General features: G+C 40.8%; 1 protein-coding gene across 1 annotated transcript in view; it reads left to right on the forward strand.

Moving 5' to 3' along the window:
- Positions 1-31: 31 nt before the first annotated feature.
- Positions 32-22,006, forward strand: part of si:dkey-237i9.1 (SEC14-like protein 1) — a 28,494-nt gene continuing 6,519 nt past the window's right edge. Inside the window, exons 1-12 of the mRNA XM_026359702.1 lie at positions 32-417; positions 1,983-2,072; positions 16,654-16,803; positions 16,901-17,032; positions 18,335-18,463; positions 18,907-19,174; positions 19,317-19,426; positions 19,534-19,723; positions 20,202-20,290; positions 20,509-20,579; positions 21,486-21,657; positions 21,815-21,949. Coding sequence (XP_026215487.1) covers positions 2,010-2,072; positions 16,654-16,803; positions 16,901-17,032; positions 18,335-18,463; positions 18,907-19,174; positions 19,317-19,426; positions 19,534-19,723; positions 20,202-20,290; positions 20,509-20,579; positions 21,486-21,657; positions 21,815-21,949 — 1,509 coding nt within the window. The 5' untranslated portion in view covers positions 32-417; positions 1,983-2,009. The remainder of the gene's footprint in view (positions 418-1,982; positions 2,073-16,653; positions 16,804-16,900; positions 17,033-18,334; positions 18,464-18,906; positions 19,175-19,316; positions 19,427-19,533; positions 19,724-20,201; positions 20,291-20,508; positions 20,580-21,485; positions 21,658-21,814; positions 21,950-22,006) is intronic.

Below are 22,006 nucleotides of genomic sequence, written 5' to 3' on the forward strand. Positions count from 1 at the left end.
ACTGCGCTTACTAAACGGGGAGGAGCGACAGCATCACGGCACGATGACTGAGAGGGGAGAGGAGGACTGAGGAGGACCGAGGAGGACACCGCTCCGACACTTCAGCTATTTAGGTCTATGATTTGACAGGGAACTGTGTGGGATCTTTAGTTTATCGCTCTTCCTATGCCTCTCACTGCCGGGCTGTGAACGGGACCTGTCGGACGGTTAGCTTGTTAGATACTTGGATTACATGGATAGCTAGCACAATAAAGCTAACTATCGTTAGCCGCTGGCTTCAGTTCACTGCCCGGACCCGGCGAAGGGAAGAGCCGAGGAGGGGGATGGCAAGAGTTCACTTAGAGAGCCCTGCCAGAAGAAACAGCGACTAACTACACGAAACCACATCTGATATTCGTTTAATTCTCTGAATCACCGGTAAGCAACATTTATGAAATGAATGTCACCCTAACAGCGATTTGTAAAGTGAGCGCTAGCTTGCCAGCTAGTCTCAGTTAACGTTAGCCAGCTCTGTCGTTGTGTTGCTAAGCTAGCTAATATGAACAAGTCGCCGAATTTTAAACACAGATGAGGTGTTTGTGTAAAAGAAAATATATAATACCCGTTACTACGTTAGATTTTTAACTAGATACACAAGTCTGGGATTGAACAAATTGTAACTATATTTCCAAAAGTGTCTCAGTTAAACCTGATACGCTTCCAGGGACAGCAAGGCAGTTCACAGAAACCAGAACAAGTGACAAGACGGAAAGCATTCAAACACAGGGAGCTAGTTCACTGATCCTGATCTAAAGCTTTAGAGAACTGTACACAGAAAAGCTTGATTGCAGTGACAAATAACAGGCTTGATTTTATAGTCAGAAAGCTACAAAATCTGTTGAATGGTGTGTTTGATCATGTGTCATTTGAGATAACTTGATTAACACAAATCAAAATATTTGTCTTGTTTGGTTTGTCTTTAAAGTTCCTGTCAGATCCTGAAACATGACGGTAATTCTGTACGACAGTAGTAATCGTTAGAAATGTGTTTATAGAGGAACACTGTGGAAACCTGTTTGTGTTTTTTCCTGGTTAGACCCTGTTATTATTAGTCCACCTGCTCTGATCCCTAAATTAGTGCTGGGATGTTGGTTCTCACCCCTCCTTCAAGGCATGTTCCCTTCAAAACATAGCAGGACTTAAAAACGTGTATGAGCATGCTTAACAAACTCAGAATTTGAAGTTCAAACCACACTTTACACTTCTGCTTGAGTACACGGAGTCCTTGTTTTCACACCGCATTTTGACATTTCATGAAAACGTGCGTTTTTGGTTTTGTTTTGTGTTTTTTTTTTTACACCACATTTTCTAGTCGCTAGAAAATTCTTTTGAGTCATATGTTTTTGCTTTGAGTCACTCTGTTTTCTAGCCCCGACTCAAATGCTCCAGCAAGTGGAATGTGCTGTTTACATTATAAAGAATGAACAGCACCTGGCTTTTCATCACTACGTGGAGAGTTGCCTTGTTTAGCTGTGAGCCGAACTTCTGCTGAGACAGTAATTAGCTTAGTTAAATCCCCAGTAGTTTGCAGTGAACAGCCTCTGCAGTAGTGCAGTCTCTGTGTTTTGATAAATGAACATGTAATTCCGCATCCATTGATCACTGAGATCCTTGGTCACGGCTCATCAGAGTTCCCATCTTCCGTACCACAACTTTACAGATTTTTCTAGTTCTTGGTACTGCTTGCCAGCACATTAACATCATCATCCACACACTCAAACATCTGGCATCTCTGAAGGAGCCAGTCAAAACACACCTTTATGTAATAACACCCAGAGACTCCTGTGTGTGCTGTAATTTTGGTACTCAGCAGATTATTATTGTGATGCCAAGAGAGAATGGCATATAGCTCTGCATTTATTCACTGCATTATTGCATTATTTCTATTTCTTTTACTAATGCATGTGATCATTGCTTTTTTTTCTTGTTGATTTCTTCTCCAGGTTGTTGGTGTTACTGTAATCCCCATCATGGTGCAGAAGTACCAGTCACCTGTGAGGGTGTACAAGCATCCCTTTGAGCTGGTGATGGCGGTAAGTGTCTTTACCTGTAGTCACAGCCGGTACAGTGTTTGCATGAATAGTGTATGCAGTAAACGCAGAGTTATGTAATGCTGGGTGCTGAGCGCTTCAGAGGTCACCCTCAGATGATGGTCATTCAGTTACACACCTTTAATGTTATTTGCTCACGGAGACAGAATGCTGTTTTTGAAGGCAGACTGTTAATTTTCCTGCTTCACTGCTTTTTTCTATCGCTGGCTAGCTGATGTTGGTAACCAGAAACCACCTCTGTAACCAGAAACGTGGTTGAATCTGTATTGTTTGAGTTGCATTCAGTGGAACATGCTAGAAGGCCAGTGTACGCCTACTTAGTATGACAACTGTAAAGTCAGAGATAAAAACCCCAGTGCCACATACACAACACACTCTTTCTTCTGTACACAAAAGGCATTCTCTGTCTACCTTCCTGTCAGCTTGAGGTTTAAGATGTGTTTATAGTTCACTGAGGTGTTGAGCCATTATGCTGTACACCTGCTTTCTCAGCGCTCAAATAAAATAAAAGGTACATAATATACAGTAGTGCTGTTATGTTAGACAGTGGTTCATCCACAGACCTAGTGATGGTAGTGTGTTTGCAGTGTAAAAAATTCATTGCCTTACATAGCTTTAAGTGAGCGACTGCCTCGCTGCATGATTTACTTCATTTTCAGGCATGAGTGCTCATGGTGAGCGCAGAGACTCCAAGGTCCCTGCCCTTTTCTTTTTGCTCTGTTTCATACGGCAGCATTCACCTATGCTCTCTGTTCATAGAGGTCTTACTGTTTTACCTATAGCAGCTGTAAGTCAGTGTGTGCACCAGTGCTGTAGGTGTGGATCTTAGAGTAACAAGCTTCCGCACACAGTGTTATTAACTAGGCGCACTGTGTGAATTGTGGCTGGATGGTTTACTGAGCAATGACCCCAGCTGCTGTTTGTCAGTAATGTGGTGTCAGTGCATGCCTGCAGAATCCTGGCCTGATTGTGTAACTGCCAGCCACAGCCACATTTTATTGCTTTGCTGATAATTTCTACAGTGTTTTCCTGCTTCATTCATTTGAATGACCCATTGATCACTAGGAAGTTGGTTGTGAGTTGCTGCCCATCTTCAGCTTCGAGACAGGTGCTGTTTTCTTTAAATTGAAATCAGCTTTCTACACTGGCAAGAAAAAGGATGTGAGGAGAGTAAATCTTCTTAGCACAGGCTGGATTCAGCACCAGGCAATATGGTGTCTATAAATAGAGGGCTGGTACCTATACCTGGGTGTGCACATGGAGCCAAAGGGGGGAAATTGTAATGACAGCAAAGCAGACTTGCATGATTTGAAAGATGCAGATGACACACTCCATGGGCTTTTTTGTTGATGGGACAGACTTACTTTTGGAAAACCAATGGAGTAGCCCTTGGTGTTTTTAAACTAGGGCAGCGATGAGTAAGGAAGATGTTTTAGGTTGGACTTTGTTTTATGATATAATGGTTAAGACTGAATATCAGCATCTAAATTGTACATTTGAGTCAGTGTGAAGCTTATTTTGGTGCAGTTAGATTGCCTTTTTCCTCTGTACTTTTCTCTGCAGTGAGAATTTTTGCAGACACCACAGAACAGACTTAATGATGCGTCACAACACTTGCTGGCTCTTTCTATTGAAAACCCAGTGAAATCTCTTCCCCTCTCACTTCCCCTCTCTATCAGGCCTGTCACCATTGCAGCATAATAGTGTAGCAACATCCTGCATTTAAGGACAAAACAACACCAAGCATTAGTCCAGTGTTCTGTTTATATACTGTTTATGAAGTTTCTCCATGCCAGGGCTAGTTTTACTTTTTGGCTTCTATAAGGTGTACACATTGTACAGATTGGCCAAGGCATTATGCAGAATAGTTCTGCATAATAGAATAGAAGAACCTTACTATACTTGGCCATTATTTAGTTGAGCTTTGTTATTCCTGCCTCCAGTTCCTCTGTCAAAAGCCAGTAATAGCTTCTTCCTTTCATCTTTTGGGGATTATATGAGACATCTTGCTTTGAGGAATTTGGTATTCTCTCTCCACTGCACTCTGTCAGTTCTTAGAAATAGCCGTTTACTTTTCTTAGGGTTAAATAAAACAAGCCGCTACATTCCTCTTTTAAAGCCTTTGAATGCATTCTTTTAGTGGGGATGAAAAACAGCCTCTCTCTATCTCTAGGCCTAGAGGAGCAACTCTGCTCAGTGACAGGTGCTATCAAAGTATGTATCTCATAAGTCTGGACAACGCTGCTGTGGCTTGAATGTACTGTTGCACAAGTCAGGCTTAGATCTGAGATGCCCTTAAGCTGTAGTTGTTCTACAGTGGTTACTACCTAGTTTTAAATACAGTACTCTCAGTATTCCCATTGTTGACAGTTACTTGGTAAATTTGACGCTCTTCTCAAGGTTTGGCAGTTGACAGTCCAATCTGACATGTCTGCTCTTGAAAAGAATGTACCACCATGTAACGATAAGTAGGTTTATTTTTAATAATGAAGTGACCCATGCATCTGATTAGAAAACAGCATGAAATCAAACTGTAAACAAAGTGGAAGTGGAATTTCATATGTTGTTGGGTGGTGTTGTTTGACTTATTTTGATGTTGGCTTGTGGTTATTGTGAAGTGCTTTGTGATTGCAGCTGTGATGAAGGGCTATACAGATTAACTTGACAGGACTAGACCTGATTCCTAATTAAACATTCTGCTGTAATGTTCCACAAAGTGATTTATTGCAGAAACTCCTAATGTTGAGGATTACTTAACATGGCATCTCCTTAAAATACGCACAGTTCTCTTTCATCTGAAAGCTGTATCTATCAGTGGCTGTTCACACAGTCACTTGTACGTATTGGTATTGACTCTGGTAGCTGCCTCATTGCTCCACATTGTTAACCTCCTGTTTTTTTTCCTTGTTTGAGAGGTAGATGTTGGTAATACAACAGCAGGGCTTTTTAAAAATTACCCTCAGCCACAACGGTCCCCAGAGTTTGCTGCTGCATCTCAATAACAGGAAATGTAGTCAGTGGTGCTGCTGTTAACACAGCAGTCCAGCCCAGCCTAGTCTATCCTCGGGGAGTCACAGAGGAATGTCAAACATACAACACAATACCCCTGCAGTTGTTTCAGGCCTGAAGGAGCAGTTGCTCGTGGAACACATTCACAGAAGGATCATGACTCCAGCAGCCACAAGAGGCATAAAAACCTGGCAGATCCTGGAATAATAAATAACTGCTAACTTGACACTGTCTGTTACAGTTGAGCTTAAAAGACAATAACTATCCCTAAAGTCCTTCTCCTCCTAGATTAGTGCACATGCTTCAGAGAGAGGGTATTAGCAAGTCAAAGCCTATCATAGCCTAACCTGCTCCATGGTAACGTATGGCCCTGTAACTAATCCATGAGGACAAAGCGCTTTGGTTCTGCCCCTGTCCCAGTAGAATTTCTACAGAGGAAGGAACAAGATGTGCCAGGGTAGTGTAATACCCGCTGGAACTGTATGCATCATTAGTGATAGGGGACGTTTCCGTCTTAGTGACTAAATCCTTTTATCAGTGGCAGCAACACAAATAAATACATATGCTTTAGATACTAAATGTTTGCACGGCAACAGACTGTGTTTCAAAAGCAAATAGGATTTTATTGTAATAGCGGTCACAAATGTGTCATTGGTTAGTAAATCTTTGTAATGCTGGAACAGTGACTCATAAAAGCACTTCAGACATATAGTTTAGGAACTTTAGAACACATAGCAAATTAAACTTGGGAAGCAGCAATATTAAAGAGAGTGTAAAAGTGTAAGAACGACAAGACTTGAAAAGCAGAGACATCGGCCATCAGCTTTTCCTCCATTTTGTTAAAGATAGCTCCACTTATAGGGCTTTAGGACCAACACAGTCGAAGCCCTAAAGTAGGTATTAAATCAGGGTACGAGAGTATCAAAGCTGAGTGCTCTTTGAATCCCTATTTACGAAACTCACTATTCACGTTGAACCACACATAAACCCCATCTGCATATGTATGCACACTGCACACTGAATTGTTATTATTATTATTATTATTATTATTATTAGTGCATTATGGAAGAATATGGAGGAAGAAGGGGTTTGGTCCCAGTTCCCAAATTGTAACCAAATCTGTCTACTGTCTATATATTGTATGATTCAGGCAGTTAAATGAAACTAGGCCAGCAGTTTTTGACCTCAGCAGATACAGGCACCAGTAAAGCATCTGCTTTTAATTCCTATCCATGGCGTGTGCTGACCTGCTGCTGTCGTCTGCATTTTAGGTTTTGTTTTTGTTCCTCTATAATCTCTCTTAAAAATTGTTTCATGTAGCATCTTCTATCAAAACAAGATGATAGAGTAGCTTTCAAATTGTATCATGGCAGTATTCAGGAAATGTTTTAAAATCAATCTAAGCTTTCAACATGCAAAACAGAATTATGACATGAAATGTAAAATGTCTCTCAGGGAAGTGCATATGTGCAGTAGATGAATATCGGTGTCTGCTTTGCTTGTTGGTTAATTACATAACTGTGTCAAAACCCAGTTGTTTAAGATAAGAGCTCAGACTTGTCATGCTACAGGGAGCAGAGTTATTGTTAATGTTTTATGTAACCAGGTTTGGTTTTATGCAAAGAGATAATGCTTGTTGCTACACTGGGTAGCTCCGATCCTGTTATATGATATAGGATTTTTATTATGCTGTGAATTACTTTGCGCATCTTGTAATTGTTTATATTTAGGTCATTGCCATCACATTTATCCAAGCGTCAGGCTGCCAATACATTGTGTTTGTGTCAGTTTACTGCTGAGCTAGCGTTTCTAAACTTGTCCTATCCTGCTGTCCCCCTTCTCTCCGTCTATGCGGCTTTGCCAGGGTGATGTCCTGTCCTACCGTGTCCTGACCCACTTACAGCAAGGTCTGGTTGAGGCTTTTGCAGCCCAATTCTCTGTCGCGGAAGCATCCTGTGCTTTATTGTTTTAATCCGTCTGTGAACTGCTGGCTTATCTGTGGCCCATGTCACCTATTGGTCTTATGTGTAGAGATAAACACAGATTAATTCTCCTTCGTGTTAGACTTGCTTGAACTGAGAAAGGGGGTTGTTTTAATAATTCTCAGAGCCTTTTTTTGACATGGGAATGTGGTTCATTCAAAAAAAGAGAGCACAAACAAATAGAATGTGCTATTATGCTTGATTATGCTTCATTCATTCTAGTTATTCAGACAGAGCTGCTCTGGGGAGATTTAATAACAAGAAGGAAATTGAGTATGCCTGCTCCAGTGAAATGTTTGCTGATTTAGCTGTTTATATACACTTTTCTCATTAGCTTTTGCCAGCATCGCACCTGTCTTTTCTGATTCAGAAAACGTCCAGACACTCTTCTGAATGACTCTGTCCCCGCTTTGCCTGCAGTGTCTCATTCATTCACTCTCCTAGATGCTTATTGCCAAAAACGGTGAAGAGTTATGGCCTGCCTTCAGGGAGAGGAGCTTATCTGCAGGCATGCTGCTTCAAACAACATTAATAGAGGACTGTAACACAACCACCACGTGACTCTGGGAGCCTATGAGAAAATTCTGGAGCTGATTTCATTCACTGATCATCAGGACAATCATTCACCCTCTTTTCCTACCTCAAGGTTGAGATGCTGCCCCTACCGCTCCCCTGCCCCATTCACATTGCTCGGCTACACTCAGATGAATGTGTATCCACATATGCTTACGCAGTGAACCTTCAGTGAATTTTACACTACAATCATGTTACAACATGGCAGCATATAGTGAGTCAGATGTATGTGGCAGCAATGTTCTTCTGCTGTGATTGTATTTTTTTTTTTTTTCAAATTATCTTCTCAATTTTCAATGTTAAGTGTGTATCAAAGATTACCTGTTTTTAAATGGCAGTTAAAGGTGTATCCAGTGCAGACTTTTTTTTTATTTACCACAAATGCAAATCAAATGATAACATTTATGAGACCAGATCTACCTCTCAATTTCTTTTCTCTTTGGATTTCTGTCTCTCTTCCTAAAGCCTCTACTCACAGGCAGTCCATCAGTCTCCAAAAAGGACTGATCCATAATTGCTAGTAACTCTGTCCCACCTCTCCCATCAGCTGTCAGCTGGAAGCAGTCCGTTGTTCGGGAAGCTCCAGCAGCATTTACTGAAACCACCACGAACCAGAACATCATTGCAGTTAATAAAATAATCAAATCTGGTAGTGGTTCAAATGCAATGACATCACGTCTGTTTCAGTTACTGTAAATTAGGATATCAGTAATGCACCAGTTTACTGTAAAGCATTCTCATTAATCTATATACATTACTTTGGTGCTGTGTAGAGAACAAACTGATAATTCATGACTCATCAGGCAAACACTTAAAATAAACATTGTACACCATCTCCAAATTTATCTGCCCATTTAAATACAACATCACATTTTACTGAAAGTAGAAACATGTTGTTCATGTAGTGTTTTACTGTAAAATGGCAGAAAGCGTTTATGGTCTCAAACGCTGTTCATAGCTGTAGGCTGGGACTGTAAGTGCAGGGATATAATCAATAAGTGGATTCCACAATGGATTCACATTCGATCAAATCCCATCAAAATGCTTCTTTTGACATTGCTCCATTTCATCATCGGAGAGTGTCATTGTCTGAGCAGATGTCTCACTAAGGCTTACACCAGCACAAATGTTTTAGTTCAGCATCTCTTTTTCTTACTGTGATTACTTTTTTGCCTATCCAGCTGCTTTCTATTACCTGGTGCATACATATATGCACTCAGGCATACACTACTTAGGATTATAGTTTAACTTAATGCATCCTCTACCAAATACTTAGAACTTTACATTCATATATGGAAGTGTCTTCTCCCTCTCCTTGTCACCAAGTTGGTTGTTTTAGGCAGTTATGCCATTACAATGCACACTGTAGCAATGAGATCACTAGAAGGAGAGAAGTGGGTGGTATGGCATGCAGAAACCAAAGGCTCTATTGTTGCATCTTTTGAATCAGGAGCTTGTTCTCTCTGCTTCCCCACATCCAGTCTACACCTAAGCTCAGACGCTTTTGGATCTGATGAGGGGTGAAATTCTATAACCTTGCCTGTCCGGCAGTTGACAGTCCTAGAATAAGATAAAGATATCCCCATTAATCAAACAAGACAAAACAACATTACGCTTTATCAAACATTTATTTTTTGTAGAAAATTGTCCAATTCTACATATTTGTTTTTGGCAGAGTATGAGAGTAGATACAAGTGAGTCATGGCTGAGGACCTTAGAAGAAGAGTTTTTGATGCTGGAAAGGGTAAGAAAGAATTTGGACTGTGTGGATAACTGTGAGGCAGATTGTGTACAAATGGAGAATATTTAACACCATTACCATCCACAGGAGTGGTTGACCAACAAATATTGCACAGGGAGCAATTATGTGGACCAGGAGGTCACAAGGAACCCCAGGTTAACATTAAGGAAACTATAGGCATTGCTTGCGGTGGCTAATATCAGTCCACATTAAGGATTTTTTTCCCAGGATTGGCTTGACTTACTTTGTTTCACATTCAAATGCTCTGTCTGTACACATCCATTGAAAAGATAAGATGAGTCATACCAAAACCAGTTTTTATTAAAACCCTGTTGGACCAAACTGCAGCAGTTTACTGATTTTAAGTTTTACTTTCAGTTATAATAAACAAAGTAATGTTGTCAAGAAAAGCCTGTAAATTCTCTGTCAGTTGTGTTACTAAATTCCAGTAACCACAGTGTGTTAGCAAAAACTTCAGTGAAAACATTGATTACTGTTTTTTTGTGTGCACTCTACTGTATTCATTTACTAGTAGCATACTTAATGTCCTTAAACCATGCTGCAGAAATGTCAGTTTCTTAAATGAAAAAGCTTTATGCAGAAGTGTACCAAGGACTTGGTATCATAAAGGCACCGTCACATACACTCTTCTTTCTATGATGAGCATTCTATGATGTTTAAACCCATCGTCGGTTTTATGTCTATTCACCCAGCTTGTAGGCACAATCTTTTTCTTTTCCTCCTTGTCCCTATTAAACCATTATGCATACCACTTCTTCCTGATCATTGCTAGTATCCTGAAAAACCTGTATTTCCTGTCTGAATTGTAATGTACTATTTGTCATAAGGATTTACAAGAAACACTTAACACCAGGTTGTTGTTTTTTTTGTTTCGTTTTCACACATCGCTGTACATTTGAGTCAGTTCGTAGAAACCCAGAATTTTCACACTGCTTGCTTAGTAACTTTGCTCCTGCTCTCCCCCCTCCATCCTCGTCAATGACCTAGTTTGGAGTTTATAGCTTTGCTGTCTGAAAATGAAAACCAGGAGGAATTTTCCTCATATCCCTTTCTCTATAATTTTAAGCAGGTTATGTGGCTTTGAGAACCTGTTCTAACATTATTTTCATTTTGCGTGTTGTGGGTGCAGAGTTCTAGCCAGTGGATAACTAATCTGTAGGCCTAATCGTCTGAAATGTACTTCTGACCCCAATTGTCCACCAGTCAGCATCCTAACATCCTGTTTGCAAGCAACATTTAATTTGACCCAGTCAAGCCAATTAATTATTGGCATACACACAGCAGACTAAAGCACAAATATGTCAATAAGCTGATGTGTGTGATATCAACCCATGTAATGACATCCCACCGTGGCCAAGACATCCAATAGCTTGTGGTGGTGGGTAGAAGCTTGTAATGATTTTTTTTCCATCAAACACTGGCTGAATGACGTCACACCCCTGCCAGCGACCCATGTTCATACCAGGTATCGTTCACATCTGACGTCAAAGGGGCTGTGAAGTCACTGTATAGTGTGTATCGGGTGTTTTTCAAGGGAAACACTGGAGTACAGCTTCAGAGAAAGAGAGCAGTGTGATAACCCTCTCGATAATGTTGCCAGTTGTTAGTTGTGAGAGTGTCAGCATGTGTAGGACACTGCGGTGCTATGCTGGAAGGTTGAGTACCTTAAAACACTCTTTCTCTGTGTGTATACTACTCCAGCAATGATTGATCATCATGCATTAGTATGAATAGAACATCTCAAGTGTTTCTTCAGATAGTCAGTCTTCTTTCGAATTTTGTCTGAGTATGCCGAACATGCATCCAGCTCGACCACTGCATCTTAGCCTTTGTGTACTTTGCTTGGCTCTGTGTTTTGGCTTAATCTCTAGCCTGTCCTCAACTCAAGTATCTTAATCTTTAAAGTGCCCAGACCAAAATGTGTTCATGTTTACAGCTGCCAGAGAAACCAGCTGATTAAAAATAGCACAAGTTGACCTCTGGGCAGCTGTCGTCTCTATTACACAACCGTTTTCATAAGCTCCAGAAATGTGACACTGCTTCTGAGGAAGTTGGAAATGAGTTAAAGAGTATTGCTCCAAGGAAACCTACCAAAGAATTTCTTCCTTCCCCTTCAAATTGACCCTCTGTTCACTTTCAGATAACATTTTCGAAGATGCAGCAACAGGAAAATGACCTTGTCTAACAAATAACAAGAACTCAAGTGTGTTAGTAGCATTTTGTCCTTAGCTGTGTAACTTTATCCACCATAACATTTAGTTTCAAGTGAGTTCATGTCTCCCTGGAGTCGAGAGCTGCAAATTCATAGAAATATTGCATCACACGTGTTGGAAGATTAAAACAGTGTTGGCTTTGGGTGAGGGTGTTTCTTGACTTTTATCCAATTTAGGGTAATTATGTTCTGGCACTGCAATACATTACACCACTTTCTTCCTCTAACCACAGTCATGCCATCTGTCATGGTACCCTAGTGTGCAGCGGCAGAATGCTTCATATATATACACATTCAAAACAGAATTGCAAGGAAATTTTCTTGTCTTACATCTTGCTCTTGTTCTTTGCTCTAAATGTCAGTTCATTCACATTGTACCATTTTATTTACTGTTATTGTGTTTTGGCTATCGGTGTGACTCAACACCATTGTCATCAGCACATCCCTGGATGTTCACTGTGATTGTTGGATACAGTGTTGCTGCTAAATGATACTTAAGCTTCTCAGCCATATTAATTCACTAAACAAAACCAGGTCAACTTTCACATGTTTAGCGCAAACTATTGACCTGTATGTCATACTTGATCTAATTTTGTCATTGTTTGTCCTGTATACAGTATATGCAGAAGGTAAATGCTTATTTATTTTATACCAAATTATCTCTCATGAAATTCTTCTGGCTTCTGAATGTTTTAATTAGGATTATGCAACTGTTCTGTGAGGGACTATACATTTATTTACTGACACATCAGACACTGAACTTTCTAGTTTTTAAATAGATGGGCATTAATCTTGAAGTTTGTAACGAGGTGAAATATCTTAGGCAATGCTGCAAGATGTATGCTCAAGCAAACATCCTTGCACGCAGGTCTGGTATGTGTTCTGATGCTGTGAGCATAGCCCTGTACACCTCTGTGTACTGCACACTCGTAGACAAACTTAAGGTTAGGGCTGTGAGGCATTAAGCTAGAACTAGAGCTGATATAGACTGACTGGTGCACTGCCTCACGCTGCGTTCATCTGGGCCAAAACAGTTGTTGCTAGACAGTACTTGTCAAAGTACAAAAAGAAAAATTTGAATTATCAGCTAAAAAGCCACAGACAGGGGTCTGAGTAGTGCAGATAGACGATAAAAACAGTGACAGTCGACCTTTGACTTGTTGTTACTGCAGGGATGTCACCCTTTTTAAATATTAAAAATCAAAAATAAAACTTTAACTGTCCTAGAGAATTTTTTCCTGCGTTTGCTTAGCTTGTAGTTGTGTGTGTGTTTTTTTTTTTTTTGTTTTTTTTTATGACAGTAGTTCAGAGTAGCCAGAGAATGGCTGGGCTGCTTGCCAGTATTTTCTTTCCCTGTAGTATGTAACACACGTACGCATGCACTACACAGCCCTTTGTAGTCTCAAAGTATGTTATGTGTCCCCTCGGAACTCTTAGATTTCCTGAATCTACCTTCCTGAGCAGCACAGTTCTTATTTTCTATATCCGTGTTCTTATCCACACTGCCCGATGTCCAGGAGATGTTTTTGTGTATGCAGGAAGGGATTATGTTAGTGTATTGTTTGTTACATTTTCTCTCCTGCACCCCTGGAAAGCACATAAACTCTCCAGCCACATTCCAGAAACCATTACTCATGGATTGGCCAGTTGAGGTGTGTCCAAACAAATTATATCACCATTGAGACTGGAAGACGACGTTCTCGCAGTGTTTTTTTTTTTTTTTTAAACACATGAAGTGCTGTGTGGGCTGGGTCTGGAAACTTGGAATGACTTATTTATGAAGACTGAAGTTGAGTTTGTTCATGTTTTTCTGTTGTCTCACTGTGCTAAAACATTCCAGGAAAGAGTTGAGGCAAAGGACAAGGGAATATTTACTGTGGTGAAGTTGGGTTGCCGTGCCTGTTTGAGTTGATGTGTCATCAGTGCCTGCTCCTTATCCCAAAGACTGCCTACGTAAATGGGTGGTGTCATGAAAAGCCAGGAATATTTGTTATTAAAATGTCACCATGTCTGCTTATTGAGAAGTTAGAATGGTTTTGCATTGCAAGTGTAAGATATAGAGCTCATTGAACCTATAGCTTTTTGTTTGATTTTCAGCACACAGATGACATGGTTATGAAATCTTAGATCCATTATCTGTTGCTAAATTGAGTAGATCCAGCAACAGGTCCTTGGAAAGCATCACTACCGTCTATCTGTACCATTGCATGGAAGAGGAGACACTAATGAAAAGATCTTAATGGAATTCTAGTGTTACACACGTCCTCACTGTTTGCTAGTAATGAATTAGGTAGGTCAATATAGACTTAAGTAATTAGCTGGATAAATGCCAAATGACCTAAATATTGACTCGGTGTGCTTACATTCAGCTGTGCTTTGTGAGTCCTGTCTGAAGAACACACAATGCAAAGTGAATGAATGAGGGGTTTCATAGACGTCAGAGAACATGCGATGACTAGATCCTGTTAAATGTGAGTTGACATCCTGCGTGGGCTGCGGCTTCAGGGGTAGTTAAATAAAACTAAAACAGGAAAGAATTTCAGAGATTGATGTGGTAAAAAAAATACGATGGAATTTTTCAAATATTGCATTAAAAGTCTTTACTACCTCATCATGTAGCACAGCTGTGAGTTGCACTACATGTTGCAAATATCTAAAAAATACCTAAAAAAAAAAAAAAAAAAAAAAAAGATATTATTAGGTTTCATTTATTTTCTACATTTTATTAAAACACACACTTTAGTGTGAGCTTATTTCAATGTTTGGATTTAAAAAAACATAGCTTTATTCTACTTACTTTTGCATTTTTTGTTTCAGAAACACACATTTCAAAATGATCATTAATTCATTTTCCTTGATAAGCAAGTCGACTCTTGATACTCTTTAATATATAACGATTTGCAATATTATCTCAGTAATCACAATCTGACAATTGTGCATCGTTAGTTAAGATGTAGTTTGTAATCATAATAAGCTATAGTAGTCAACACTTCCAGTAAAATGGGAACTCTACTAAAAAAAACAACATTGTGATCATACATTTCCCTTTTCAGGAATAACCTGGCATCATGACCTTCTTGTTTCCTGTTTTTATCACTAGAACAGCTAAGCTATTTTCAGTGCACAGGGGGCAAATGAAAGTTGTTCTGTTTGTTTAGTTTTGTCTGTGTTTTCATGAGACCAAACCAGACACTGAAGGAGATCATTTTGTTCCCCGTAGTGGTTTATTACAACTGTAAAGCATACCCGGTGTTGTGTTTGTACAGCATATAGCCTGTTGTTAGAGTGAAAGGCAGTGGTGTGTTTGGTGGGGCATGGCATTTGTGGCTGACTTTGTTGTTGGCCTATAGTTGTTGTTTATGGGTGCAAGTGATATTTACAGTCAATGCTGTTGTGCTGACAGCAGTACAAAACTGATGACCACTGTTCCAGAGCGTCAGAGCTGAAAAACAGTTCAGCATTCACTCAGTGGCCAGTGGACAGCAGAGTGGCTCAGAGGCCCTCCGAGTGGTATGTCAGGAGCTGCTGCACCCTATTGACTGCCTACTCATACACAAAACAAACTACTGAACAGTCTCACACCTTCTGTTTGGACCAGTCAGTAGAAATTACTCTCGTTAAAAACAAAAGTAACTGTGTGTTCAGCTCAGTTGAATGTCAAGCCCTATCTTATTTCACGCCAATCTTTTGTTGTTCCTCATTCACGTGAATTCAAACAGTGACACATGGGTTATCCCATGTGTCACAGAACACAGCTTCTTTATCTGTGAGACTCCGCTGACACCAACTCAGCCAAACCCAAAAGTCTCGTGAGCAGCACTCATTCTCAGTCTGATCCGTGTCTTGTATTTCATTTTAGTCCATGTTCTCAGTGGTAAATTCAGAGTCTCACTGATAAAGAATCTATGACAGTATTACATTGCCTACTACAGTACATGTTCTTTTCCAGGGCCCTTTTTATATCTACCATTCCCCCATCTGCTCAGTGATTCTAAGATCAATGAATCCATTCATATGCTGCAGACTGGAGCTTCACAAGTTTTAAAATGACAACATATGCTGTTGATGTCTGCTGCAGGGATACATGACATGAGCGTGTCAGTCAGCACAGTGTTGTGACTAACTTTATTACAGTTTACTGTCACTTCCCAGTCTAGTCAGCTGTTTAGACTCACCAACAATGCCATTCAGCATAAGAGAATGGTGCCGATAAAGCTTGAACTTCGTGACAGTCACAGTCCAGTTGCTTAACAGCTGACCAGCCTTTGCCAGCTGAGTTTGCCTGTATTTTGCATTTGTGAAAACATATCGTTTGGAGACAGTGTTGCCGTAGTGCACAGAGCCTGTAATTGGATATGAAGCTGGACCATTCACTGTTGTAGCTCGCTTCAGCTGGGGACTTTGGAACAGTTCAAAGTTAAAGGAGCTTTTGTTTGGTCCTGCACAGAGCTATTCTGTGCCCACCTATTCAGATTCTTAGACCCTTGCAGCTCAATGCTTGCATTCAAAAAAAAAAAAGTGTGACACTTTTTCTAATGAGTTTTATATAAGCTGCCAACACAATGCCCATAGTAGCTGAGTATTCTGTTTTTAAAGCTAAATTATTCCTGAGATTTTCAGTAAATCTCAAATACAAAATAAACTTGGTAAGGAAAATATGTCGGTGTACGTGTATAATTTAAATACCAACATGAAACACGAGCATCCTGTTGGTTTTTTCATAGGTAAATAAAAGCAACTTTGATAATGAAATTTGATCACAACTTATGTGACTCTCTGGGGGAAAAAAAGAGATGGATAATTTCAGTGAGACACTTTATCCAAAAACCATTCAGCTACTGAGAACAAACAGTAACTCCCTCTCTGATAAGGCATTGTCTCAGAGTTGTCTGCTCTCTGCACAACATGTAAAGATACGACACTGGAGTTACTGAAAGTCCAGTCATTAGACTAAAATTAAAAACCAATCTTCCCAGATTTAAAGTCAATGTCTTAACTCACAATTAGTGTGTGTTCCTTTTTCAGGCCTATGAACGCAGATTTCCCACCTGCCATCTCATCCCTATGTTTGTGGCGAGTGACGTGGTAAATGAGGAGAGCAGCGAAGATGGATCCACCCACAGGGTTGAACGGCGCTGTGCCCTGGATGTGGACGCCCCGCGGCTGCTTAAAAGAGTGTGTTTTTGTGCATTACAAGTGCAATATGTTGTGGTGATGTGTACCAGCTTCTTATTAATGTTTGAGAGTATTACATGACTTTTTGTGTGTGCAGATTGCTGGTGTGGACTACGTCTACTTCATCCAGAAAAACACTCTGAACCGAAAGGAGAGGACGCTTCACATCGAGTCCCACAATGAGACCTTCTCCAACAGGGTTATCATCCACGAGACCTGCTGCTATTCAGTCAGTACCACACACACACACACACACACACACACACACACACACACACACACACACACACACACACACAGAGCACTGTCATGTTTAGTGCAGGCTCTTGTCCAAAAGGAGCCTAAAACATGAGTGGTATTTTTTGGTACAAGAGGCCTCAGAGAGACAATCACACCCTGACCCTGGTCTCACTGTTTTTTTTAATTTGATATGTTTACCCCATTGAGTTATATAGAATCTCTTGTCTATAAAAGCAAGTACACACACACGCACGCTGTGTAAAGCTGTTGTTCAGCTGCTCAATAGCAAGCTGCCGCCAGCACGCTCATGCTAGTGTCAGCACCTCCTCTAATCTCTTCTCTTCTTCCCTGCAGAGGAAGCCATGTTTAGACTAGCAGTGAGCATGTTGCTAGCTATCTGAGTCTATATCGCTATGTGAATTATTCAGTCCTCTCACATTCTGGCTGAATGCTCTCAAATACTGATCTGAAACCAGCATGTCTTCCCTCTTTTGCTCCCAGCCCTACTGTGTGCAGTGAATACCTAGCTGACTCCAGATCTGTATATTTATGAATGAATGTACTCTGAGTTAATGAGGCCAAGCACAACATATTAGCCTCCAAACAACTACAGCTCTAATTTTAGGTCCAAGGCAACACAGAGGTTCTCACTGTAAGCTTTAGCACACTGTGCTAACCGTAACCCAGATAGACAGCTCAATTAGACTGAGCTAATGGACCTGGCTAAAGCTAAAATATTTTGTTTTCCAAGGATAATAAAGCTACCAGCTGTGTGCCTCCAGAAAGGATTTAACTAAGGTAACCTGGATTTAACTTTGCGTTGTTCAGCAAATAATCATAGAACATACTAAAATGGGCTCCAGCCCACCACAACACAAAGCTTCCATAGCACGCCTAGAATCACAAGGAAGATGCCTGGTTTGTCATATGTTGACCAAATAATGGTGGTGACTGTCCTATCAGCGTCACCTCTCAAGCTTTACACCCCACATAACATGTGTGTGTGTGTGTGTCTGTGTGTGTGTGTGTGTGTGTGTGTGTGTGTGTGTGTGTGTGTGTGTGGGCTCATTTTACATGGACTGACTGACACCAACACACACACACACACACACACACACACACACACACACACACACACATACATAGACTCCCACTCATAGTGTGAAAATTGCACTCTTGTGCGTCACCATCCAGTGAAGCCGGGTGTGTGGTAACCATAGTAACTTGGTCACCTTCCTACTCCATGTGTACTGTATAAAAAGCAGTATGTCTTTTGTATGTGTTTCCACAGGTTCACCCAGAGAATGAGGACTGGACGTGTTTTGAGCAGACTGCCAGTTTGGACATCAAGTCCTTCTTCGGCTTTGAGAGCACTGTGGAAAAGATTGCTATGAAGCAGTATGCCAGCAGTATCAAAAAGGTGTGCTGATACTGATGATAACTAACGGTTACATTTACATATTGCTTTTTTACTTTAGACATAGCTCACAAACATAAGTTCACAAGACATGATTGGTTGCAAAATGTAGCGTAATGGGTGCTGCATGGGTTGCGCAGAAAACATTGCATTGTGTGAAGTACATGAGTCAGCCTGTGTCATCCTGTAATTGCACAGATAGGCTTGTATAAGCTCTTACAGTGGACAGGGGTCTTCTATTGTAGACTCGGTGAGTCATCTGCCTTAATTTAGAATACATGTGGGCAGTGGTGAATGGACTAATTTTATTTTCTCCCAGTCTTTCTATTAACTGGCACTTCGGTTGGATATTCTAAATCAATATGCAGAGTCTCAGCCATTTTTGTTTAAATGAAGTGCACATGCATATATAGTAATATGAGTATTGTTGCTGTTTAATTTTATAGGGAAAAGAAATCATTGAGTACTATCTGAAGGAGCTAGAAGAAGAGGGCATCACTCATGTGTCCCGCTGGACTCCCTCCACAATTTCTCTGCCTTCATCCAGGCCAACCAGCCCCTCCACCAACACACCAGACATCCCCAGACTCGCTGTCATACCTGCAGTTTCTGTTCCACTGTCCACCGAAGACAGTGCCTCTCAGGATGTCAAGCTGGATAACAGCTTACTTCAGGCTGACAGCCTAACTGAGATCCTGGCTGGCACACCTGAAGGTGATCAAACATGTTGTTTTAAAGAAACTAGCAAGGAAATGGCAACATTTGAGTTCTGGTTTCAGTAACGATGTATTCTACATTGTTTTACTTTGGAGTTTTGTGTTTGTTTTAATTGTGTTCATCTGTTATTATGTTTCAGACAAGCTAGATGCAGACTACATTAAACGTTACCTAGGCGACCTGACTCCACTGCAGGAGAGTTGTCTGATTAGACTTCGTATATGGCTGCAGGAGACACATAAGGGAAAGGTGATTTTTTTTTTTTTTATTATCATTCAAGGTCAAATTCATAACAAAAGTTTTGTTCTTTTGTTCACAAATCAACAAAAGCTAAATGCCCTCTCTTTATTATTTAGATCCCCAAAGACGAGCACATCCTGCGTTTCTTGCGGGCAAGGGACTTCAACATGGACAGGGCACGGGAGATCCTTTGCCAATCACTGACCTGGAGGAAACAGCACCAGGTGGATTACTTGCTGGAGACCTGGACCTCACCACAAGTCCTTCAGGACTACTACACCGGGGGCTGGCACCACCATGACAGAGGTTAGTCCCCCATGTGCATGCACACTCACACACATCTACACGTAGGATGTATGTAGGGCATCTCTGAGTTGGTTATTCTGGTGCTGTAAACTAGAGCAAGATCTTGCTTCTCCCGTTTCCACCACACACACAGTCATTCTTAGCAATCAACTGCCTTTAGCATGGAAATAATTAAACATGAGGTCAAGTTACACACACTCTGGAACACACAGCCATATTCCTCATTTTGGTGCATGGTGTGCATTCCTTATTTAGAACAGAGGTTAACTGTTGACAAAATAAATCCAACTGAAAATGACAAGTCTTTGTTTGGGATCAACGGGGGCAAAACATTTCTCAGTGCACACAGTCAGTTATTGTCTTTGACAAACAGGAAAAAAGGGCAGGCAAACAATGCAGACCTTTCCACTTAACATGCAGCCTTGTCAAATATAAACACTGTGATGGGTTGTTGTAAATATTTGCTTTATTTATCTAGATGGCCGTCCTTTGTACATCCTGAGGCTGGGCCAGATGGACACTAAAGGACTAGTCCGTGCTCTCGGAGAGGAATCTTTGCTCAGACATGTAAGTGGCACCACATTTTAAGTTATGGTGTATTAATGTAGGTCACCAAGTTTATAGGCCAGCTTTTTTGGTGTTGGATTACAGGTTACGGAAGTAATGTCCAGAGGCAAGCGTACTGACACCAGGATGTTTACAGCTCAGGACATGTATGAATAGTGTGTTTATTTATAATGTTGGACTCACTGTGAGTCACAAATGTACATATTGTGTCTTCTTAGGTCTTATCTATCAATGAGGAGGGTCTGAGACGCTGTGAAGAGAACACCAAGGTGTTTGGTCGACCCATCAGGTAAATCTGCTCTACATACAAACCTATAAAAAGCACTACTTAGTGGATCGTCAGAACATGAATGTCACTTTAAGTAACCTATGAAGCTATAACACCCACTCTCTGTTTAATGTTAACAAAATCTCTATGCTGGTTAACTAAACAAGGATTTTGAAGACACTTTGACCCCTGGGAATTAGTCATAGTCTTTTTTTTCCTGACATTTTAAAAACTAAAAATTAAGTATTCAGAGTTTTTGGTCATACATGAATTTAACATCATAGGAATGTGCAAAGGAATCATAAAGGATGGAGTGCACAGATTAACTACTAACTGAAAAAAATAATAATGATAATAATCCTACAGTCTTAGATTAATGCTAATATACTTATACTACTATACACAACTTTTTTTTTTTTTTTTTTTTTTCCGGGCACTATATAAGCCAGTTGGATTAAATTGAGCAGTTGTAGCCTGCACACAGGTGCACATTCACAGACACACTTGAGTATCGCTGCCAACATGGAAAGAATGCACTAGGCTCATTTGTGAGTGTACTGATTCAGGTGGCGATGGAGAGAGTGACACAGAAGTGGGAGAGGTATCTGTCATCTGTCAGCCTTCTCCAACAGGAGGAGGTGTCTGTGATAAGAGCCACACAGGAAGGCATGTGAACTATTGAATGGCTGTCATATCACCAGCTAGTCTCCAGCCAGAATAGATGGAGGGTAAGGGAGGATGTAGAAGGCATTTGAGGGGGATGGAGAAGTAGCAAAGCATTGCCTTCACCACTTAAGCCTCACTTAAGGACGACAAGTGCTAAGTGGTCGCAAAAGCGACTGTCGCCCACTTGTGTGTGTGTGTTTGTGTGTGTCTCTGTGGTGCAAGTTTATCAACACACTAATCCTCTCTTTTCCACTTGTGTAGCTGTTGGACATGTCTGGTAGATCTGGAGGGGCTGAACATGCGTCACTTATGGCGACCTGGGGTCAAGGCACTGCTGAGGATCATCGAAGTTGTGGAGGCTAACTACCCAGAGACGCTGGGGCGGTTGCTTATCTTGAGAGCTCCCAGAGTCTTCCCTGTCCTGTGGACACTGGTAAGAACCAGGAGTGATGCACACTAACTCTAACAATATGTTGATGTCCAGTATGAATATATATGGAGATGAAAGCTCTTAATGAAAAACCAGTACTGGTTAGTACTGCCAGTTTTATATGTCCATGACTCATATTCACCCCTGTCTCTATCCATAGGTGAGTCCATTCATTGATGAAAACACCCGCAAGAAGTTCCTGATCTATGCAGGCAATGACTACCAGGGTCCTGGGGGGCTGGTGGACTACATCGACAAAGAAATCATCCCTGACTTCCTGGCAGGAGAGTGTATGGTAAGTGTCTGAGGAAAACTTGTACTTGTAGCTTATTTGATAATATGATTCTCAGTC

This window comes from Anabas testudineus, chromosome 1 (genome assembly GCF_900324465.2).
Source record: "Anabas testudineus chromosome 1, fAnaTes1.2, whole genome shotgun sequence".
Taxonomy (NCBI): domain Eukaryota; kingdom Metazoa; phylum Chordata; class Actinopteri; order Anabantiformes; family Anabantidae; genus Anabas; species Anabas testudineus.